The sequence below is a fragment of the Ursus arctos genome, unplaced genomic scaffold, assembly GCF_023065955.2.
Source record: "Ursus arctos isolate Adak ecotype North America unplaced genomic scaffold, UrsArc2.0 scaffold_1, whole genome shotgun sequence".
NCBI classification, from domain to species: Eukaryota; Metazoa; Chordata; class Mammalia; order Carnivora; family Ursidae; genus Ursus; species Ursus arctos.
This window is the reverse complement of record NW_026622763.1, coordinates 45620840-45646473: the sequence shown is the minus strand read 5'-3', so window position 1 is coordinate 45646473 and position 25634 is coordinate 45620840. Positions and strand designations below refer to the sequence as shown.

Sequence of the window (25634 nt, the reverse complement as noted above, 5' to 3'; positions counted from 1 at the left end):
AAGGTCATAAAGGTGCCTGCACACTTTGCTAAAGTGACTGTAAGTTACTGAAGGCCACTGACAATTTCTAATAAGGGTAGGATATGTGTTTTAGAAAGATCACTTTGATGACAGTAAAGAAAAGACTGGTGGCTTAGGAGTGAGTTCTCATCTGGAGACGAAGATTTTAAAAGACCATGTACAAAAGAAAAAGGTGAGATTTAATGGTTTTGTTTGTTTGTCATAGTAAATTGTAAAGGGAGATTTATTGGTGAGAATCCATTGCCAGTTTGGTTTATGGGCACTGAATAAGTGAACTGATGTAAACACTGTTTTAAATATCAATTGCTGATTTTAAAATTACATATCTTGTCCTTTGAAATAATGACTGGTTTAACTGGGCTGAGTTATTGCTAATGGTTAAAGCTGAAAGGAATATGACATCAGATTGCAATACTTGGGTTACCATTATGTCTTGGTTTAGCATGCTAGTTTTTCATCTCTGCTTGTCTAAAATTTACTCTTAGAAGCCACTGAATAAGGCTTTTTGGTCTTATCTTAGTCAGCCAATCAGATGGGGTTTTAGGTGGAGAGGAAAAGGAGCTAAAAACAAACTAGAATAATGATCCACAACACCAGTGTGGACCACACGCTCCACTGGTCTACTTCTTTGGTCTTTTGAAGAGAAGAAAGAAAGGGGGAGCAAAAAGGGGAGACGGAAAAAAGGAGGTAGGAAGTCAAGAACAGGAAGATGCTCTGGAGCTCTGGCATGTCTTCAGAAAGAGTAATTAAACCAAGGCTGCCAAAGAAAGAAGAGCCCCCCCCCCCCCACCCCAGGACCCTGGCAGGGGTTCCTGGCCCCATCGTTCCTTAAGCACATCAGGGCACCCAGACCCAGACCCAGAGCACCCATTTCAATCCAAATGCCAAAGATGCTGGACTAACTTCACCTGTTTCTCTCTCTACACAGATTATGGAGCAAGAAAGCTGACACCAAGCCACATCAGAGTTCATCAGGGATGAGATATCTGTCAAGGATTTGTGGCAGAGTGGCTTACAGGAATAAAAATACAAGAACTCTTCTAGGGATAGTCTAAGAACAAATGAGATAATTCCCAGAAGTGGCCTGAAGCTTTTCCAGAAAAAGGTGCTGTAACTACCTAAGGTATCTAAACTACCAGTGGGTATAAATCTGTGTTTGTGGAAGGTAAACTAAAATCTCTATTAGCTAACAAGGTCAGCTGTATGGGGGGTGGGGAGAGAAGGCAAAAGAGTGATTACCTCCCTCGTTGCTAGTTTGTTCCTCCAAAGAGGCAAACACTTAGAAACATGGAAGAGATGACCTCCAGGAGTGGAACAATGCCAAAGGCTATTGATGTAAGAAAGAAAAACTAACCCAGCTTTTTCTCTTTTTCTTTTAAAAGAGACATTCATTCTGTGTGTTTAGTAAACTAACCAGATTGTATTTACTTGCATTTTATTATATTTATTTAGTAAGTGGATGCATAGCTCACCTGTTTGCATGGGTAAAGGACATCCAAACATGTGGTTAGTATTTGGTTGTAAGCTGGCTTCTGAACTGGCCAAGTTTTTGAACTGACCAAGGAGTATTTACTTGTCTGGTGTATCATCTGCAATTAACTAGAAAAACTGTCTAAAACTATCTTAGTCAAGAAAGATGTTTATTGAATATAACAAGCAGTGCAGAGGTTGTTCGGGTCCAAGAGCTGAGTGATCCATCAAGAGCCCAGGGGTAGATCTGTCTCTGTGATCTGCCACCCTCAGTGTGTCAGATCTGCTTTGCCCTCAGAATGGCATCCCTTCTGGTTGCAAGCTGACTGAAGTAATGCCATGTATCATACCTCAATGCACCAAGGTCCAGGGGACAGAGAATTCTGTCTCCTCCTTAGTCTCTTTGTTAGGAGTGAAGAAACCTTTTATAGACACTCACTTAGCAGGCTTCCCCTCACCTTTTGTTGGCCAGAACTGGACCACAAGCTTATTCCTGAGCCAATGATTGGCAAGGGGCTTGGACAAGGTATCTGGAGTAGAACGGATGTTGGGGAGTTAAACACACAATTGTCTTCAGTTTGAAAACATACAGTAGAAAAATTGAGGAGCTAATAAAACCAACAATTTGTCTATTACAATGTTGGCTTAATTGTTATTACTTAGCAGTTGTCTCTCTGCGCTTATAGCTGTCTGATAAGGACAAAGTCACTGGGAACATCAACTCCTAGAAACTAATTATTATTTCCAAGATAAAGATTGTTCTGATCACAGAAATGAGCTCATGCTTTTCTACTCAGCTGTTTTTTTTTTTTCAGAGGTATGCCACTGAGTCCAGGTAGAGAAAGGCAGAAATAGATTGTCTTATTAAAAAGTTAGCAAATCAATAAATAACATTTATGTGTGGACAATCATGAGTTTAGCTAACAGGAAGAGAACAATGACAGAGAAAGTAGAAATTTCATTAGTATTTGGCCATGTCATAGTGATATCCTTGCTATACAGTTACTTTCTTGACAGGTTTATTCAGACCAATAGTATTGCATAATTCTTTGACACCACAATGAGAGCAAGAGGTAAGGATATATAAGAAGCTAGCCGAGGCTTTTAATTTATCTTCAAATAACTCTCAAGTACTTAAAATATATGTATGTCAATGTGTATCCATTAGATGTGGGTTTTATGTCTGTTATTAATCCATTCCTGTTTTATCTTCTACATTAAAAACAAAGGTGATGACTACATTGCTCTGTTTCTTAGATTACGCCACTCCATTCTGAACATAGGACTGTATACATAGTAACTTCCCAGTGAGGTAGTGGACTTATCCTAATTCCATTTCAGAACACATGAACTAAAAATCTCATTTCATAGGCTTGGAGCCCAGGCTATTTCCTGAACTATATGGGTTTAAATCCTGTCTTCTTGACTTACTACTTTTGTAACTGGAGATTATCCAACCTATATATACCTTGGTTTTTTGATCTCTAAAATAGGAATAATAAGGTTAAATAAGATTAAATGATTAAACCTCATAAGATTAAGTGAGTTAATGTATATAAATTACATGACAGAGTATCTGAGACATAGCAACAATGTAACAGAGTTTTATCTATTACTATTGTTTAATTCTCAAAGCCACCTAGTTAGGTAAGCACACCAACCAGATGTTACTTCAAAAATCTTCTGAAATATGGAAAATAATGTTTAATTCTGCCTTGGAGGGCGTCCAGTGGTTATCACTATAATATGCCAAATGCTCTGTATATGCCTTTAATAAATTATTATTCTCTTTGTCACATATGCTACCTGAAAATAAAGTAAATACCAGATAATCACTAACCCCAGATGAAAACCCTTTTAGAAAATATTAATAACTTTATTAAAAGGAAGGGTAGTTAGTCAGTCCATTTTGTCTTTTAGATTATGCCCTTCCTATAATAGTCCTCACTGATACCAAGAAAACACAGCATCCTTTCCTCAGCAGTGGACCCAATCCTTCCCCAACAATTTGCTCTCTCATCATCGAGGACATAAAAATACATTGTGGATTTTTTTTTCTGATTTCTCAAGTTGAATGACACAGAGCAGCTTTCCATCCTTGAAGATGGCAAATTTACAGCCTCTGACATAATTTTGTCTCCATGGGAACAGACCAGAACTAATTGATTTTTGTCTGTAACATAATCATAAAGACCCCTACAAAGGGAGAGAGAAACTATTGATATTAACAGGTTATAGACCAATGCAATTTTCCAAACTGTCTGCTATCCCGGAAATTAGGCAGGATGAAAACTCACAGGCTGTATGAGTAATGGGAAAAACAATACTTTTGTCCTTGCTATGTAATGCCATGGCATATCCCAAATGTTTACCATGCCCTTTTTTTTCAGATTATGATTCATTAACAAATATTAGCTTTGTATTTGTATTTGTGGTTTTTCGTATAGTTTTATAAGCTTATGTTAATATCATAGCATACAGATTATGTGTGCCTGGAAAACCGAATTAAACTATATAAATCTATTTTTCTGTAGTTATTTATGTACAGCTTAGATCTTTAAAATCAAATCACACAATAGTAAGATTCAAGATAAAAATGTCAACTATAATAGGAAAAGTCAGTCGAGAAGAGAATGTGTGGAAAATGTTTTGCCTCAGAGCAACAATTTGTGTTGTCAGTAGACGTTTCGGTGAAGGTTACTTAGCTTCTCTGTGCCTGTTCTTCATTTATTTTAAATGCAGGGAGTTGACTAATTGTCAAATCCAATATATGCCTTTTAATTAGCATCTTCAAAATTCCTCTTTTGGCATCTATGTAACTGTTCTGACTTCATTGTCTAATTTTCCTCTCCTTAAAAACTGGTAGTCACAGGAGTCCTGCCTTTTAAACTTTCCAGTTTTTTCCTAGACAGTGTAATGCTTATTCTTATCTTCAGTTTCAACCAGTGGCTCTTTAATCAACATTTTCCCAGCCCAGACGGCTTTCCGATTCTCAGACCCATATTTTAATTACATACCCAGCTGTCTCACAGGCATCTCAAACTAAATAAATGCCAAACAGAATTTATTATCATGCCCTACAAATCCTCTCCACTTTTCTGTTGGGTTAATGACAACTTGTGGCTTAAACCAATCCGGGATTGAGCTTGACCTCATATGTCTTCATCAAGCCACATATCAAGACATCATAAAATCTCATTGATTTTCTCTCTTCTAATTTTGCATTGAATACAGTCCTCTGGCTATGGTTTGTTTTCTCTCTAACTTATTGATAGCCTACTCTCTTCCAGGCACTGTTGCTCACCTTCTAGGAGGATTTTCTCATTTAATGTCACATTAACTCTATGAAGTATGTGTTATCATTGCTATCATTACCATTATATGCATTAGGGAAATTGAAGATTATGAAGGATAAAAAAAATTGCCCAAGGTCACACTGCTAGAGCGTAGCAGAGCCAGAGCTTGAATACAGTTCTGACGGCCATGTCTAGGCCCTTAAACAGTACACCTACAGTCACATCTCCTTGCCCTCTCCTTTAGACTCCTGCTGTCCATCCATTTCTTTCTAGGGCAATTCTCAAAAGGTGGTTTGTGGACAACTGGAGGTTCCTGAGTCCTTTAGGGGGGCAGTGAGGTCTAAACTATTTTCCTAATACAATACCAAGATGACCTTTGCCTTTTTCACTGAGAGCGCAAAAGTCATGGAGTGAAACAGCTCATGCCTTAGTAGGAAGCAAGGCAGCAGCATCAAACTATAGGACGAATCCTTGTTTTCTTCACCACCACGCACTTACAGTAAGAAAAAAGGGCCAGTTCACATAAGAATGTCTTTGATGAAGTAGTAAATATTATTCATTTTATTAAATCTTGACCTAAGGAACATGTGTTTTAATATTCTATATAATGAAACTGGAAAAATACATTTCTGCTGCATATTGCAGTGCCACGGCTGTCTCAAGGAAAAGCATTTGTGTGATTGCGTGAGTCAGGAGTTGAATAAGCCATTTTTTCTTTTTTTCATGGAACACCATTTTTACTTGAAAGAAGACCTGACAAACTACAGTTATTCAGACTCAGATATTTAGCAGATATTTTCTAAAAAATGAACAAAGGAAAAGCTTGTCACTTCAGGAAAAGCAAATGACAGCATTCGTTGTCAATGTTAAAACTGGAGCTTTCAAGTGGAAATTGGAGTTTTGGAAAACTTTTACCTGCCACTGGGAACTAGACAGCCTCCCGATATATTATGACTTTTCTCATGAGATCAACGGTGATATTAACAAATGTGATTTTGAATGTTAATGAAATTTGTCAAATTTCGGGAAATCTGCAAAAAACTGTGCCAATATTTTCCAAATGATCCATGCATAAAGGTACAAAATCCATCCAAAAGGCAAAAGCAGTAAAAAGTTCCTGATGCAGTTTCAGATTCCACATTGAAACTAATTCAAGAAATTATCATTTGTAGAGTTTTGATGTGTATCAAAGAACATTCACAAGTGCCTGAAAAGACAAGTAAAATACCCCTTCCTTTTCCAGCTACATATATATATATAATATATATATTTTTTTCTTTATATATAATATGTGGATTTTCTTCATGTACTTCAATCAAAACAACATATCTGAACAGATTGAACTTGGAAGCAGATAAAAGACTCTGGCTGTATTCCATTATGCCAGACAGTAGAGAAATTTGCCCAAATTTAAAATAAATTCCTTCTCACACCATTTTTTTTCGTTTGTGATAATATTAGTTATTTTTATCAAAAATACATTTTATATGTAGACATACAAGGGCTTATTATTATTACGTTAATAAAAGTTGTAAAAATCTTCTAATTTTTAATATGGTAAATATGAATAGATAAATTCCCTATAAACAAAAGCTCTCTGACATTGTCAGTAATTTTGAGTATAAAAGGATCCTAAAACTAAAATGTTTGAAAACCATTGCTCTAGGATCAGCCCACCTGTCTACCCTTCATACTGCCACCATTTTTCTCATCTTCAAATTGATCCCATCACTCCCCATCCATGGCTTATTAAGCATGCTGTACAAGACTTTTGGTGATTATATCCTGCCAGTGTTTCAGTCCTTGCTCTCACCACTCCCTTTTGAGCAGGTTGGTCTCTACCCATAATGAACTTCTTAGTTCTTCCCAGGCCCTCCCTGCTTTTTCCCATGCATATACTGTCTCCCAGTCTAACATGTCTCGACTGATGTGTCTTCCTACCAACTTCATCCCAACTACTACCACCACACCAGTTGGTCAAATCCCAATAGCCTAATAAAACTTCCTCAGGGAAATTTCCCTGAACTTCCCCTCCCCATCCTTACCTGGGCAGAACAAATTACTCCCATTTATGGAGATCAGACAATAACCAACTGTACATAATTGTATTATAATTATTTGTGTCAACATCTCTCATACTGGACTGTCAGCTCCTTAAGAGCAGGGACCATGGGTGTTAATCCAAACACAGTGTTGATACATAATAGTCCCTCAATAAATATTTCTTGAATAAGTGATCCTAATCCTTCCAGGTTTAAAATTCTGTGGTCCATCCTATAATAGGATTTTTTGAACTGCAGTTTTCTTTATTCATTAATAGAGGGATGCATTTCCTTTATTCACACACACATTTTGGTTTTTAATCAAAGAGATCATCTCCTTAGGTCTTCTTTTATTTTTTTTGTCCTTGCAAGGACAGTTCTGGAGAAAATCTGGCATATTAAATTTGATGTATTTTAATACATTATAATGCACATATATTCATTAATAATATATATCCCACACCAAGGCATCAGTAGGAATTAATTTTTAAAAGTCTGCTCTAATAGGAATATAAAATTATGTAAGAGGTCTATATAATAGGCTCACAAAGAATAAGAAGGAAGAGGGAAAAAAATTAAAATAGAACTGCCATGGAACTATGAGATGTTTCTAAACAGCAAAGCTGCAGAAGAAGCCATGAGAAGCTCCCCTCACTGTGATTTTTAATGTCTCAATCTATCCAAATATTGGGCAAACCTTAGTTCGCCTTGGAGGAAAAGCCACGGGTCTGGAACTGGCCTATCTTCTCAGGATTTAGAGACAACAGTGTGGCAGTTTCAAAGAGCTTCTTTACTTCTTTTTGACCAAGACTCAAATTCTTTGTTCTAATCCTTGATAAGTGAACAGGAAGGTAAAAAATTATTTCTGTTTAAATATGGTTCTACAATTTTGTGATACCTTGTTCCATGTCATCTCAGAGAAATGAAAGTAATCTATACAGATTAAAATTTCTCCACATTAGATATTTTTAACCTAATTTCATTTTAAAACTTAGGAAATCAGGAAACTCCAGTTAAATGAGTATAATTGGTTATTTCCTTATGGCAAAGTGTTGCCCCATATATGGTAAGGTATTTCAATGACACTGAGGTTGAGGAAAGGTAAATGTCATAAGCAAACTGTTAGTGACAAGCTCAGTATGAACCCAGAACTCAGATTCTGATTGCTGCATGTTTTCCATTCCATTGTTAGTAAAGAAACAAAAATTAGTTTAACTAAATGCTCAAATACAAAAGTAACTTTCTTCTCCTCTAAGAAAGCAACCATGTTTCATAGAAATGTCTTAAGATAGCTTTGTCATGCTGTTTCATTTTCATTTAGCACTTGGTAAGAACCTTATCCAGTCAGTTCATGAAAGGTGATGAGAGATAGGTGGATTACATGGCTTGGTATTTAAGGCTTGCAGTTAATGTGCGAACTCCTTCCACATTCAAAAGTATAAATGTGATTATTCCATACAGCCTAATGCTGGGCTATGTGGACACCAAAATGGACATAAAATGGCTAAAAACTTTAGTTCTAGTTTGTGCCATTTGCCATGAAATTAGAAAGCACAAAATACATAGCTGAATTAGAAGATTTGAGAATAGTTTTTCTATTTTAATAAAAAATGAACCAACTATTTATTTTGTGTCTTCTAAATTCACTTGATGGAGTACAAAAAACCCAAAGCAAAACAAAAAAGCCCCATCCCACCATAAATCAGAGTTCTTTTTCAGAGCTAGTGCCAAAAATGGCATGGCCCTTGGCATCTGATATTTAATAACTTACTTAGAATATACCTTCATAGCAGCAGAAAATATAGCAATGTCATATTATAAATACTAAGTCAATGAAAAGACACAGCTATTAAAAATACTTTAGTTATTGAATAGACCAGGGAACTAATAATTCAGATATAAACTCAAAAAACACATATAATGATCCATAATCATTTTAGTCGATATCATTTTTCTTATCTTGCTGTAAGATCTAGAGTTTCTCATTGTCTGTAAGCTTAGTATATCCATGCAATAAACAGCTAAGAATTAAAAGGCCATTTAGGGATAAACTACTATGGAGACCAGAGTAAATATGGGGGCAGAGATGGGGTGGGTGGTTTGGATAGGGAAAATATCACAGATGACTTTGCTGATTACCCTGATGTCATGGTTGTAGATTGTTCTATAAGAGACTGATGTACTCACTGTATCTTGTTGTTACCGTTTCTATTTTCTACCCTGATTTTTCAAGTGTGATTTCTGGCACAATGCAAAATAAAATAACCATTAACTTATGTTTCAAAAAACAAGAAAATACAAGAAACCTGCTGGTTTCTTGTATTTTTGACAGTTCTGTCACATTTCTAGCAGAATTTTCTTTACCTTTCCTGGAGAACTGAGCAGGTGTCTGACTTCTTTCCTTTCTAATCGAAGACCGTTGCTTGGCATGTGTGAATATACCCCTGTACTCTGTACTTCCTAGTCCTCTCCTGGAGCTCCATGGTCAGCTGTGGTTCCACCAAGTCAGGGCCTTACTTACAGGAGAATGGCTTGAATTGTGAGGATGCTTGAAACCACAACAGAGGAAACACCTTAGGGAATGAAAGATAATTAGATTATGATAGTTGACACCAACACTATGCTTACTCATTCCAAAACTATGCTAGACACTTAATGTAAATTAATTCATTTATTCCTTATGATAATCTGGGAGGTTAGTTCTCATAGCATCCCCATTTTATAAATGGAGACTGAAGCACTGAGGGTTACATTTTGCAAAGTCATACAGCTCATAAATGACAGAGCCAGGGTGAAGAACAGAGAGAGCCTAGCTCCACAGTCCATGCTTCTAACCATTACACCAAATGGAAGATTAAGAAAGAATATGAAAAGTGTCTTGGAATAGTTGAATAACAGCAGACTGGAAAAGGAAATACATTCTGCATTGCCTCAGAAAATGCTTCAGAAGGATCCAGGGTGAAAAGCTGAAAGAAAATAGTTTTGGGGGCACCTGGGTGGCTCAGTCGTTTAAGTGTCTGCCTTCAGCTCAGGTCATGATCTTAGGATCCTGGGATCGAGCCCCACGTCAGGCTCCCTGCTCAGCAAGAGTCGGCTGCTCCGGCTCCTTCTGCCCCTCCCCTCTGCTTGTGCTCTCTCTCTCTCTCTCTCAGTCAAATAAACAAATAAAAATCTTTGGGAAAAAAAGTGAAAATAGTTTTGACTCCTCTGTCGCTGCTGATGGTCTGACTTTGTTTGGAGAACCAATGGTCAACGATGCTAATGCTGATGACCAGAACAGTGGTTGGATTAGGCAAAACTTCCTTTCCTATTCTGAGATTTTATGAGTCAGGCACATACCAGTGCATTTCTTTATTTGGAGAGCTAGTAAGATGTGATAAAAGGAGGGGGGGGGAATGATGGGTCCTTAAGTAATTTCACTGACAAGCATTACTGGCATTACTCTTTTTACCAAAGTATACTATGATATGTTTTGGCTCAAAGGTCTCAGACCAGACTTTGATAGACTTATAAAGTTGGTTTATTGTAAATTAGATTGGATAATGATGCTTCCAGGTTAAAATTTGTAGTGCAGCACAAAAATGTTTATACTTTTAAAAATTTACCAAAAGAATCCCCAAAGGAACATTGTAAAATGTTTATACTGTGCACTGAGAAAGAAAAGAAGTCTATGCATTGAAGAAGAAAATATTTTTTTGCCAAAAATAAAGTAATATTCATTTATTAATATACTAGCAAAGAAATTACTAGAAGAAACATTAAATGACATCTTGGTTGATTTTCTTAATCCCTCTCACTCAGTTGTTTTCCTAACTCTCATGCATTTTTTTTTCCTTGGTAGGCAATTCTTATGCAAGAAGCTAAACGTAATTAAATGTGCAGGATGAAAAGATGGCACAGGCACTGCTGGTACCCCCGGGGCCTGAAAGCTTCCGCCTTTTTACTAGAGAATCTCTTGCTGCTATCGAAAAACGTGCTGCAGAAGAGAAAGCCAAAAAGCCCAAGAGAGAACAAGACAATGATGACGAGAACAAACCAAAGCCAAACAGTGACTTGGAAGCTGGGAAGAACCTTCCATTTATTTATGGAGACATTCCTCCAGAGATGGTGTCAGAGCCCTTGGAGGATTTGGACCCGTACTATATCAACAAGAAAGTGAGTGTTGATTTTATACTTTCAAAAGTTAAGTTACAGTTCCAAATTTAAGTTTTTAATTAAACACTAACTTTAATATACTTTTCTCTGGCTCATAGACATACTGCATCGTAAGTTTTCTACTGTTAAAGATTTTATACTTTTTATTTCCACTTACTTTTAAGCACAGTACAATAAGCAGAAACATTTATAAGAAACTGAAGTCAAGGTTTGGCTACAGTGAAGAGATATGAGAGATGAACCATTTCTACAATTTCACAGTAACTGAGAGAGTCAAAATTAAAATTGACACCTACAAAGCAAAATATCCATTATCACCAACATATTTAAGCACATGGTAGACAACAGGAAAACAGCCATGTAAAAAGAAGAGTTATGGGCATATGTACTTCTTATTTTTTAGTTCTTAATTGGCTTAAGGTTTCCTCACAATAGATTTATATTCTAGTGGGTAATAATCTTACTCAGCATCCTCCTATAAGAAGATAATACATTGACAAGCACAGTCACACCTACTTATTGTTAAAACATCACTCTGTGAAAAAAAATGTCAAGAACAAAAGACAACAAACCCTCAAGTTTTCTTTATCCACATATGATTTGAATCAAGTTATGACTATGCCTTCCTAATGCTATAATAACCACATAATTCTGTAAGAATTAACTAGTTTTTTATGTTAAACCAGCTGTGCAGAGTTTTATAGTAAATACTTTTTTTAATGGATAGATTGTGCTTCATTTAATTGGGTATTTTGGAATTTTATAACCGCAATTTATATTTCACATTCATAAGCATAAAAACAGGTCTATGTAGAAACTAAAGATAAATAAATATCACCATGAATTGATGGTTTGTGGTTTAAAGAAGATACTGAATACCTTTATTAATCAGAGCCAGTCCTTTTAAAAAGAATGGCTAAGGAAACTGCATTCTTTAAGCAGTATGCAATTTTATCCTATGAGGTCAGTGATGGGTGAAGAACCTGACCGTTACCCATCCAGAGGCGGGACTAGCCCTATTGCCCTACAGAAGGGCTTCTCAAACTTGCATGTGTATACAATGAGGATCTTGCTAGGATACAGATTCAGATTCCAGAAGTCTGGGTGGGGCTAGAGATCCTGCATCTCTTAACAAGTCCTCGAGAGACTCCTGCTGCTCTAATACACGGGCCACACTTGGAATAGCAAGCTTTAAAGTGCTTTCTATAGGTCATAAAATCAATTTAAATAGTTAAACAGGCTTTTCTTTTTCCTTTGAAACTAGATTCATGAAGGTGGCACTTAATATAGATTCACATATTTTTAAAAGTAAATTATTCCAGAACTCCACTATAGAAGTGATAAGGAAAATTTTGAAATTTAGTTACTGTATTATTACACATGATGATGACAGTGAGACATCCCCCAAGAAACTAGAATAAAATTCTCCTTAAAATTACTGATTCAAAGTATATATTTGCAAAGATGTCTTTAAGAGACAGGCGTATGCTTACTCTGACATGCTTAAAAGTATTAGCTACTTAAAGAAAGGAAGTATCCTTAAGTAAGGAAATTGGTAAGATTAAGGGGTGGGGAGAATAAGAGAGACAAACACCAGCATTTTCCAAGGGAAACAGATCTTAAGTAGCAGCCCTGAAAGCATTTTCCTCCCCAAATCAAGAGCATTTCATTGTAGAGGGGCTACACGGAGCTACCTAACAGAGGTGTCATTAAGTATTGTGCAGCTTTTGATTAAGTCAGCTTGTTTGGACCCCACCCTCAGCAAAGAACCTTCTTATTATAATTTGTCTTCCTACAGATCTGCTTTAAAGGAAAGAATATGCTGGTTATGCCACTGCAATTATTTCAGTCCATGTGACAGTAATACATCTCCTTGTAAATAAGTAGTTTGGCATTCTGATTTTGTATGTCAGGCTTTCAGGCTTGGTTAATGTGAGTCTGCTGCTAAGAAACAGAATTGTTCTCTGTGTGCTAACAAAGTCAGTTTTTATTGCCTCCCTGTCTGAGAACCAGACTTGGACCTTGATTTATTCCTGGTGGCCATGCTCCATCTTGGGAGACATCTAGACTATTTACTTTTTACTGTTGGTGCACTGCCTTTCTTTATGAAGTATCTACAAAAAGGAAGACTGAGGTGATACTGAAGAAAAAGGTAGTCTGTGATTGTTAGGATTGAAGGAGCTAACGTAAGAAGCTAATGGAAAAGTTCTGGAATTTGAAAATATGGTATGAAGTTTATGTTAAGTATATGAATAATGCAGGTGAAAGGCACTTCAAAACTGTGAAGCATTATGTAACAGTTTGCTGCCATTATGATATATTTTACATACTTAATTTAATCAGATAATCAGATGAGCCACATCACAATGTATTTCAATGGTGTTTAAGTTGACCAGGTAATAGCTGAAAAATAGTTACAGTGATAATCATGGCAGCCTACGTTTGTTGTGTTCCTACTTTGTCAGGCACCGTTTCAGTGCTTTAAGTGGCATAATTCATTAAATATTCCAAGAACCAGTCAAGCAAGTACTATGTTAGCCTCATTTTACACATAGGGATGTCAAGCCCAGAGAGGTTAAGTAACTTGCCCAAGTCATACTCCATAAGTGGTGAATTCAGGGATTAAACCCAGGCAGTCAGAGCTCTTAAGCACTAAGCAACACTCTACACGACATTTATTAATAAAATGAAAGAAAACATTAAAAAATTGGTTGTATACTTTTTTGAATTCTCTGCTTGATATGGTCCTAATCAGAGATGTAAAGCTTACTCTTGCCTCAAGTAGTAAAAATTTTAGTGAACCTATAAGATGTATATTTATTTGGGAAAAAGCAAGCAGCATTCCAGAGTGCTCAATTAGTTTGACATGCTTTCAACTATAACATTCATCACCTTCGTACCAATATGTAGTGATTTTTTTAAGTCACATCCTTATTTATCATTACTTGGAGACCAGATTTTGGAGCTATTTATCCCTCCTCCAATTTCTGTCACTCCAATAATTTTGTTTAGGTACCTCTCTCAATAACTACAGAGTCCCAAATTTCAAGTATCTTCCTTGTAAGTTTTCACTATACAGGATATTAGTATTTTATTCCACATTTCTCAGAACTCAAAGTTTTGTGTTAGGTGGTGTTCCCCAGAAATAAACTGAAATTGGGCCTGCTCTGTTCCAGAACCTGAAAATTCAATGAAGATGCCCTTGGCATGTCATTTTTAATCCCATTATTTCCACAAAGGCTAATCTTTCAGGAGAGCGGAGGATTCCATGTTGAAAGGGACAGTTCATTCCTGTCACCCTGTTTTTGGAGATTTTTCAAAATAAATTCCTTCTTAATGTTACAAGTGGTGACTGCTTTTTCAGGGAAATTGCCTCACAAAAGCACGAGTAAATGCACTTTGAATTATTGTGAACTTTACGTCATTGAATGCCTAAACAGATCTAGATTGTTTGCAATAGTAAATGATCTAATCCTGTGAATTCAAGAAAATCCTTTAATGCATTTGTGCTTCGAGGCCAGTTTTCCCAATACCACTGCCCCTTATGGACGATCTCAATGCTAGTAAAAAAGTTTACTTGCCCTCCTTATAGAATTGTTCAAATTTATAGATTACAGTCATGGAAAATGGTTGGTTAGGTAATGCTTGGCTCCATGGTCTTGAATACAAAAGGGCAATGTATGGAGAAATCGTTTTCTGTGTCCTTTATACTCAAAATATAAATATTTCTGTCTACCTATTCGAACACTACCATGTTGTCAATGAACATGATTGTATGGGATATAGCCCTTAGTTTAACAGTAAAAACATATTATTAAGCAAATGGATATATTGATGTCTTAAAGGTAAATGGCATCTTAAAGGTAAGCCTGCACTTAATTAAAACAACTATTTATGTTCAAACCACACTATTAAATACTGTGAAAAAAACGGAGAAAAAGTAGATTACAGGCTTTTATGCTTAATAGTTTATAACAACTTCTAACCTAGTCCTCAGTGGAATGAACCCTACATGTAAATTGCTACTTGACTGTAATTACAAGCAACATGCCAATGTGTGCAAATTAATATACTAAGACTTACTGGTAAAGGAAAACAATTAGGGAGTGATTAGAAGGCAGTGATTTATCTGGAAAGACATGATGGAGGAGGTGATTTTGATAACTGAGGACATTTTCTGAGAGTAGGGCTTTTCAACCCTGCCTGCATATTAGAATTACCTGAGGAAATTTTTAAAATAATACCCACGTCTTGCCCATCCTCCAGAAATTCTGATTCAATTGGTTCTGAGTAGGACCCAAACACTGGCGATTTTAAAATCACCTCAGAAGATTCTAATATGCAGGGGCGCCTGGGTGGCTCAGTCATTTAAGTGTCTGCCTTCGGCTCAGGTTGTGGTCCCAGGGTCCTGGGATCGAGCCTCACATCAGGCTCTCTGCTCAGCAGGGAGCCTGCTTCTCCCTCTCTCCCTGCCTCCCACTGCTTGTGTGCTCTCTCTCTCTCTCTCTGTCAAATAAATGAATAAAATCTTAAAGAGAGAGAGAGAGAGATTCTAATATGCAGAGAGGACTAAGAACCTTTGATATGATAGTTGGTGGGACCTCACTGTCAGGCCTGTTATGGACCTGAAATGGGGGGAGTTCATATTAGATGACCTCTCAGGGACCTCCTTCCTCTAGGATTTTATGACACGTTTTCAGAATCAGAGGGGGAAGCTGACAGGTTGTGAGTGGAACTGACAAGTGGACTGACCTGTTTGGAGCAGAGGTGCTTTAGTGGGAAAAACTGAAAGATGATCCTAGAGAGGTAGCGGGTAATCACTGGGTAGCATGGCTTAAATGCTAAATTGATGATTATAGGTTTCAGGTCATAAAATTTTAGCTACAGAATGCCCTTTGAAATGATGTATTTAAGCCTAATTCTCAATGCAGCTCTTCCTTCTCAGTATTACCAGCAGATCCACAGAGTCAGCAAAACCAGGTTATTCAGCCTGTTCGAACACTTTAAAGTAGGACAACTACCATAGGGAAAATAGAGAGGCTTCATAAACTTTAGAGTTCAAAGACTTGAAATAATTAAATTAAAAAAGATTATTTTAGTAGCAATATGTACAGAATAATCTGAAAAAGTTACCAAAGCTGGAGACAGATGGTAAGCTTTAAATAAAATTGGAGTCTGTAAAGTTAACAGTTTGATAAAAAATTTTGTGTATGATCATCAGTTTGTATCAGAAAGTTGGAACGCTAGAGACAAATTAGATAATAGTAAATCATATGTTTATTTGTAGCTATATGTTAATTTAGGGGAGAAACATCTAACATATTTATAGTTACAATATACCAAATTGTTTAAATAAACACGTTTGAACAAACAAATCAGGTAAAAAGTTCTTCATGTGTTTAAGCTTTTCGAGTAAGCTACATGTCTAATCTAGTAATTTTTTTTCATATTTTTTTTCAGACTTTTATAGTATTGAACAAAGGGAAGGCAATTTTCCGATTCAGTGCCACCTCTGCCTTGTATATTTTAACTCCGCTAAACCCTGTTAGGAAAATTGCTATTAAGATTTTGGTACATTCATATCCTTTTCATGTGACTAAATGCAATCGCTTGATTTTATAGAAAATGTCATTCTTTTATATTATTTTTAAATACTTATATTTTACATATGTTTTATATATTATATATTATTTCTTTGAGATTAATGGTGACATTGTTATTTAATCTGTTCTCATTGATTTCCTGCCATTTATAAAAAGATTAGTATGAATGTTATGATTCTAGAAGTAAAAATGAAGTATGTTAGTGAACGTGTAAGTGAAACATACTGTGTAGAAGGAACAACAGCAAATCTACTTCACACTTTTATTACAATGATAGTCAAAAACCATACAAACAAGGACAGAATAGGTATGGGTTTCAAGAAAATTCTCCAACAGGCAATGATAAAATAGAAAGGTATTCAGAGGCTGTGTTTAAGAGTGGGCATTTTTTTAATTTTTATTTTTTTGTCTTTATTTAAATTCCTGTTAGTTTAACATACAGTGTTAATATTGGTATTGAGTATACAATTTAGTGATTCAACACTTTCATACAATACCCAGTGCTCATCACAAGTGCACTCCGTAATCCCTACCACCTATTTAACCTATTCCCCATTCCCCTACCCTCTGGTAACCATCAGTTTGTTCTCTATAGGTAAGAGTCTATTTCTTGGTTTGCCTCTTTTTCCTCCTATGATCATTTGTTTTGTTTCTTAAATTCCACATACAAGTGAAATCATATGGTATTTGTTCACTGACTGACTTGTATCACTTAGCATTATATCCTCTAGTTCCATCCATGTTGTTGCAAATAGCAAGATTTCAATCTTTTTTATAGCTGAATAATATTCCAGTGTGTGTGTGTGTGTGTGTGTGTGTGTGTGTGTGTGTGTGTACACCACATCTTCTTTATTTATTCATTAGTTGATGGACATTGGGGTCTTTCCATAATTTGACTATTGTAGGTAATGCTGTTGTAAACATTGCATGTATCCCTTTGAATTAGTATTTTTGTATTCTTTGGATAGATACCTAGTAGTACAACTGCTGGATTGTAGGGTAGTTCTATTTTTAACCTTTTGAGGAGACTCCATATTGTCTTTCAGAGTAGCTGTACCAGTTTGCATTCCCGCTAACAGTGTAAAAGGTTCCCCTTTCTCAGCAACCTTGCCAACACCATTTGTTTCTTGTGAAATGTTATCATTTTTTTTCTTTTTCAAATTTTTATTTAAATTCTAGTTAGTTAACATATAGTGTAATACTGGTTTCAGGAGTAGAATTTAGTGATCCATCACTTAGATATAACACCCAATGCTCAACACAAGTGCCCTCCTTAATACCCATCACTCATGTAGCCCATTCCCCACCCACCTCCCCTCCATTAATCCTATAGTTAAGAGTCTCTTATGGTTTCTTTCCCTTTTTTTTTCCCCCTTCCCCTATGTTCATCTGTCTTATTTCTTAAGTTCCACATATGAATGAAATCATATAGTATTTGTCTTTCTCTGACTGACTTATTTCAGTTAGCATAATACACTCTAGCTCCATCCACATCATTGCAAATGGCAAGATTTCTTTCTTTTTGATGGCTGAGTAATATTCCACTGTGTGTGTGTGTGTGTGTGTGTGTGTGTGTGTGTGTGTACACATACCACATCTTTTTTATCCATTCATCAGTTGATGGACATTTGGGCTCTTTCCATAATTTGGTTATTGTTTATAATGCTGCTATAAACATCAGGGTGCATGTGCCCCTTTGAATCAGTATTTTTTTTATCCTTTGGGTAAATACCTAGTAGTGCAATTGCTGGGTCACAGGGTAGTTCTATTTGTAACTTTTGGAGAAACTTCCATACTGTTTTCCAGAGTGGCTGCACCAGTTTGCATTCTCATTAAGAGTGTAAGAGGGTTCCCCTTTCTCCACATCCTCACCAACTGTTGTTTCCTGTGTTGTTAATTTTAGCCATTCTGACAGGGGTGAGGTGATATCTCATTGTAGTTTTGATTTGTATTTCCTTGGTGATGAGTGATGTCAAACATCTTTTCATGTGTCTGTTGGCCATCTGTATGTCTTCTTTGGAAAAATTGTCTATTCATATCTTCTGCCCATTTTTTAATTGGATTATTTGGTTTTGGGGTGTTGAGCTTTGTAAGTTCTTCATATATTTTGGATACTAATCCTTTATCAGATATGTCATTTGCAAATAATCTCCCATTCTGTAAGTTGCCTTTCAGCTTTGTTGATTATTTCCTTTGCTGTGCAGAAGATTTTTATTTTGATGACGTCCCAATAGTTTATTACTGCTTTTGTTTCCCTTGCCTCAGGAGACATATCTAGTAAGAAGCTGCTATGGCCGATGTCAAGGAGATTATGACCTGTGTTCTCCTCTAGATTTTAATGGTTTCATGTCTCACATTTAGGTCTTTAATCAAGAATGAGAATTTTATATAGACAGATTCAAAATAGCCTTATAAAAACTAAAAGACAAAAGACTAGAGATAGGCAAATAGGACTGAACTTTTTGAGGTTCATTTGAATTCTTTTCATTCTATTGTTTGATATTGGCAAGGATTTATATTTTTAAATAAAAGATTTACCCCAAAATAATCATAATCTTCCTTAGAGTGAAGTCTGATTGAGATCCTAATAGAAATTAATTACAGCTAATTCTCAGGAAGTTTTCAAAATACCATTTATCTGTTTAGGTATGGTGTGGACTTTAGGTTTAGGTTAGGTATGGATACAGAAGGATAGCTAGATGGCCCATTAAGTTCCCCCACAGTCTATAGTGAAAATAAAAAGTTAGAAAACAATATTAACTTATCAGGAAAAAAATTCTCTCCCTTTCCTCTTCTTTAATAAACACTAAAAGAATGAGTCACAGCACAATAAGACTATTAAGAGTACCTAATTACAGTAGAATTCTCAGTCAATGCAATCCTTGAATATACTGGGGTATACATTCTCAGGGTTTTTATATTGCATTCATTAACATTTTGTCAGTCAGTGGTGATTTTAAATATATCTGAAGTACAACTTTAGATATAATTACATTTATATTTTTTACACTTTTACACTTATATTGTGAACTTACTTAAGAATGGTCATTTCCCCTTGCAGTGCTATTTCACATAACTGATTGGAATGCAGAATTCTCATTGCTTAAAATAGAGACCTCTTTCCATTAAATACAGTTCTGTGAAATTTTACATTTCATGTAAAATGAAAAAGAGCAGACTAAGAATGTATGAGAGGCTTTGAGGTTTCTTATTACTTTTGCCATTGTTTTAAAACAAATAAGACAAATTTCACAGGTAACTTTGATGATTTTTTTTGGTATTGGATTGTTTGTAAATGGCCATGATAAAATACTAGCATTTATTCCTTAACTATAATCTACTTTATTCAGCATGCTTATCATGTGCACTATTTTGACCAACTGCGTATTTATGACCTTGAGTAACCCTCCAGACTGGACGAAGAATGTAGAGTAAGTAAGAATGACTTCTTCGAATGAGAAATGCACACTCAAATTCTCTAGCAATCGCATTATGGTTATGTTCTGAGAAGTTTTAGGCTTTGTGGAGTCAGGCTAAAAACTTCTAAGAAAAAATTATTTCCATAACATGAAAGAAGATAAGGGAAGTTCTTTGGGGGAGTTTCTCTTCTATGAGGTAAGTATTCTTTCCAACAAATTCATGATAGTATCTGTTTAAGAAAGGTTATAAATAGTATATACACTAGCTGGTAAACTAAACGAATCATTTTGCATAAAAGTTAAGATTCAATCATAGTTATGCGTTTTAGATTAAAAAAAAAAAACAAGGACTATTTTGGGCACCTGGGTGGCTTAACTGGTTAAGCACCTGGCGCCTGATTTCGGCTCAGGTCCTGATCTCAGGGAGCCTATGTGGTGCCCTGCCTCAAGCTCTGCGCTCAGCCGGGAGTCTGCTTGAGAATTCTCTCTCTCTTTCAAGTAAATTAACAAACCTTTAAAAAAAATGACTATTTGAGTAATATGATGAATAAAATTATTTTATTCTAGTATATTACTATTGTTATATTCTCATAAAACAGATAAGGTGTTTAGCACAATATTATTATATTATGTATTTTGGTTATATGTTACATCATTATATTTGGGAAAATACATTTAGGTGTTTAAGTAACTTAGATATTTAGTTATCTTTAGATATGTAGTTTATTTAGACACAGCATGTGTGCTAAAACACCATAGATGTGTTCCATAAAAGAAATAAAAGGTCTCTACAAAATCATAGCTCAAAAAATAACAGGGCTTAAGGGGAAAACATGATTAAGAGCAGATCACTCAAAACTTATGAAACTTTGTAATTAGAACACTAATAAAAACCATAACAATCCCAATAAAAACATATTGGCCTAGTTAAAGCTCTATAGACATTTGTACCTAAAATCACAGCCAGAGACTCCTTTGCAGTCTCAGACTCGAGGCCTTGTCCTTCCTCCCTTAAGATGAAGACCTGGGGACATTTCTAGCATATCATCAAAATAAAACATTTGATTTATTATTTTAATACAAAGGAAAAGGTCTAAGCACAATAGTTCTTGGACATGTTAAACTAGCCCCTGCTTCCACTAAAGAAGACTCTTATATGTCAATTTTCTGCATTAGTACAAAGGTCTTCCTTTAATGCTAAGGACGTTTTATTTAAGTGTGAAGAAAAAGATGCCACTAATTGATTCAAAACATCAATGTGCTGGGGGAAATTTTTGCATTAACTAACATAATTTCTGCATTATAACATTATTCCCTACGTTATCAGTCACATATGAGGCTATTCATGACAAAGAAACATTATTTAGTGAAACAGAAGGTGTTTAGGTTATGTAGGCTATTTATGCATTGTATAATACAATGATAAGGTTTAGTGAAAAAAATTTTCTAGTATGTTCTTGTTATTGTTGTATTTTTTAAAAGTAATATCTACTAGGAGATAAGTTATTATGACAAATATTGCCACTTCTATTTCTGTTTTTATAGGTTTCTACGAGGATTTAATGCACTATTCTAAGTCATCATTTGTCAGTTTAACACATTAAAGATTTTTTTAATAGTAGCTTGGAAATGCTCCTTAGAAATCATTTTACTAGAGAATCCAGTTCTTACGTTGAGGCAAGCAATTTAACAGAATTTTTAGTTATTATTTATGATTTGTGCATTAACAAATGGACATACCTATAAAATCCATTCTGTATGTACTCTTCCTAGAAGAAATTACTGAAGCATTTAAACATGTACAAATGTCATTTATTTGTATAACATTATGAAAAGATAGGTAAAGATCACATTTGAATATTATTACTTGAATATGCAAGTCTCTTTCTTTTCTTAGAGGGAGGGGGGGTAAATGGAAGGGGCCAAGGGAAGAGGAGAGAATCTTAAGCAGGCTCCACATCCAGCACAGAGCCCAATGTGGGGCTTAATCTCACGATCCTGAGATCATGACCTGAGTCAAAATGAAGAGTCGGATGCTTAACTGACTGAGGCACCCAGGCCCCCCCAGCAGGTCTCTCTTTTTAAAGTCATTTTTATAGATTACTATGTCCATTATGAAAATGGTCTTACCCCTACAAAAGGTTTTAACTTCATTCAGTGGGAAAACTTTGCACAGGTTTCCTGATCGTTTAACAGGATCATTCATTACTTGACAGCAAAGTAGAAGGAAAACAAGCAAAATTAGTGGTTACAGCCAACAAGCCAAACCAAATAAACGAGAGGGCAAAGAAAGAACTCAGTTCTGATATGAAAACAAGTCACTGGTAGCATAAACAGTCCAAGTACAAAGAGATGATATGCACAGCATAGGCTGAGGACCATATGGTATAGTGAGGGTCATGTTATGAAAGGCAGGCAGATCTATAGACATCATAATTACAGGAAAAAAAACCTGGGTGACATGGACAGAATCAATAATATGATTAGGAGCCTGGTGGGGCAGAGCTAAGAAGGATCAAGGTCCCCTTGATTCTCACTTACCTGTTCAGTCGAGCTTGCTAATAGGCACTTCTGAACACCTGTTCTGGGCAAAGCTCTGTCTCACATGTTAAGCTCCAGGACACTCTTCCTTGGATAGCTATCAACAAAAACAGGGATAGGAATAGGGACTTTAATCTTAGATAATTTAGAATTGCTTAAGCAAAGACCATAGGACATTAACCATTAATGTGATAAATAAAACGTACATTGACCTGTCTCTTACAGCTTTTCACAAGGTAGCTAGCTCTGAACAGAAATGTCAGAGTGATTATGTGTAATGTGCAAAGGTCCAAACTAAAACAAAAGTAAATGTAAGCTTGGCACTGTAAATTATATCTTTTCCTAAAGAGGTCAGCTATTTCATGATAAGTAAAGATAGCAATTATATTTATTCCTCAAAAAATCAACTGAATTATTTTAAAAAGGAAGAGGAATGTTCTTAGGGAAACTTAATGTGAAGATTTCTGCACAGATTTTCCTCTTATTTCTTTGTTCCCTCATCTGATAGAAATTTCTGCAGAAAACAATGCAGAAATAACTCTATTAACTTTACTCACATACAAAATACTACTAGATGGGAAATATAATTAATTTTAATATGAGTAAATCTAATCTTTGTGGCTTAGGTGAAATAATCTCAAGGATAATCTTAAATTGCACTTTTTAAAAGAACACAATATTGAAAAACAAGTACTCTTTCTCAACTATTTTTGGAAGAAACAGAAATAATATTGTCAACACTCAAAGGAGAGAGGGCTAAAAATGCACTAAATATCAAACAATACATAGAAAAGCCTTTCACCATTTTGGAGGCTGAAATTTGAATGTGAGCACATTTAAATTATTTGGCTCAACAGTACAGAAATGGTAGCTGATGAAGGTAAGAATCAGAAATTTGGTTTCGCTCTGAGTTTTGGTAATTATGTCAGTGCGCACACATAAAATATTAATAAATTATAATTTTTCTTGTGTAGATATGTATGAGAGAAGCAGTTTTAAAACTCTATGCCTGACTCTTAAAGATAAAAATGGGAAGCATATTTTCTAGATTAGACATGGGAAATACGCTTAAAAATTTCTAATCATTAATAAATTTGAATGAAATATTTTATTATAAATAAATAAATCCAAGAAATTTTACCTCAAGAGCTGTATTGTCTAATGAGGGAGACACTAGCCACATGTGAAACCTGAAATTTGTCTAGTCTTAGTTGTTGAAATAATATTTTAGATATGTTGGTTTAAATAAAATATAATATGAAAATTAAATTCACTTGTTTTTCCTTACTTTTGTTATTTGGCTACTGAAAATTTGAAAACTACATATTTAGCTTGTATTATATTTTAATCAAACAGTGTTGCTCTAGAGGGTCAAGCTTGATCATTATCCATAGAACTCGTGAAACTCTTATCCTAAAGTCTAAATAGTTAAGCAAGATCAGATTCTTTGGGGAAGATACTATCTCTTCAGTTCAACCCTTTACTCAGGTTTATAAGATTAATTAGACTAGTCAAGTCTTTGTAAATGGAAATATGAAATAAGATTTTAGCAAATTAAAAAACCACAAAAGGATAAGATTTGCCACATTTGAAACCATGTATATTAGCAGCTCAAACAAAATTGTTAATTTTTATTTGGATGCTTTTCCTAGGTACACATTCACTGGAATCTACACCTTTGAGTCACTCATAAAAATCTTAGCAAGAGGGTTTTGCTTAGAAGATTTTACATTCCTTCGTGATCCATGGAACTGGCTGGATTTCAGTGTCATTGTGATGGCGTGAGTATTTTTGAAAGTTGTTAAGCTCAAAGGAATGAAAATAGTTGTAGCACAAACCAGGTGGTTGTGACATATTTTAAATGCAGAGTTTGCTTATTAGTTAAATTAACTATATGCCTCATATATTTTGAGAACAGACATTAGACTACATATAGTAAGGTAAATCTATCTGGTAAATGAGCAATAAACAATTACTTTGATGTCATATAGTCTTCCACTTCATCAAAATGAAGTTATTCATTGAGCGGAATACCTCCAATTGTACTTTCATTTCTTACAAACTTGTTCATATTAGTGAAAATTACATTGAAATAAGGCAGCAAAATTTAATTCCCTAAAAGCAGCTTTCAGCATATGGCACCCTGAGGTCTGTAGCAATTCCATTTGTTAAACTCAAGGGGCTCTATACACCAAACCCAGCTTTCATTCTTTATTTAGTATAAACTTTGCCAAAACTATCAGTAACTTTGATTTAATTCTACAGGTATGTAACAGAATTTGTAAGCCTAGGCAATGTTTCAGCCCTTCGAACTTTCAGAGTCTTGAGAGCTCTGAAAACTATTTCTGTAATTCCAGGTAAGAAACTGGTGTAAGATGACAGGCTCCTTGTATCTCCAACTTTTCTTGTGTATTATTGTGTTGTGTGTGAACTCCCTATTACAGATACGTGACAGAGTTTGTGGACCTGGGCAATGTCTCAGCGCTGAGAACATTCAGAGTTCTCCGAGCACTGAAAACAATTTCAGTCATTCCAGGTGAGAGCTAGGTTAAACACTGGGGCTGACTTTAAATATACTGTAATAATATTCAGGTTGAAATCACACTAGATCATTAGACTTGTTGTTTATTATTCTTGTTTGTCAACTTCAAGAATGCCAAACAATGTTTCAAAACAGTTCAGTTCCTAAAATTTTAGATATTACATGCTTATTTATAAAGTCAGCCTTTGAGTTTAACAGAGAATTGCATGAGTTGTCTATAAAAATACTAGTTTTGTGCACGTGTGTGCACTCTCTCTCATGCTTTCTCTCTCCTTTTGCATTTATGATGTAAAGTTTTCTCTTCTACAATCTGGAAAAAGCTTTGCTACCATGCCTTTACTAACTTACTTGGGTTTTACCATTCACTGCAGATCTATTCTGAAAATAGATCTCCTTTTATAAAGGAGAAAAGATTATTCTTGAACAGCATGGCATAGAATATTTAATACTTTACAATTCTTTTCTCCTCTGAATTATTGCTACTTGTAGGCTGGTGTAAAGAATGGGTTGGAGGGAGATGCCTCATGAAACACAATCTGAAATGA

At 35.4% G+C, this 25634-nt stretch overlaps 1 protein-coding gene across 1 annotated transcript in view; it reads left to right on the top strand.

Moving 5' to 3' along the window:
* Window positions 1-25634, top strand: part of SCN3A (sodium voltage-gated channel alpha subunit 3) — a 107065-nt gene that overhangs the window by 16694 nt on the left and 64737 nt on the right. The window contains exons 2-7 of the mRNA XM_048214437.2: window positions 950-1144; window positions 10671-10984; window positions 16445-16563; window positions 19929-20018; window positions 24200-24328; window positions 24992-25083. Of these exons, the coding sequence (XP_048070394.1) occupies window positions 10721-10984; window positions 16445-16563; window positions 19929-20018; window positions 24200-24328; window positions 24992-25083 (694 nt within the window). The 5' untranslated portion in view covers window positions 950-1144; window positions 10671-10720. The remainder of the gene's footprint in view (window positions 1-949; window positions 1145-10670; window positions 10985-16444; window positions 16564-19928; window positions 20019-24199; window positions 24329-24991; window positions 25084-25634) is intronic.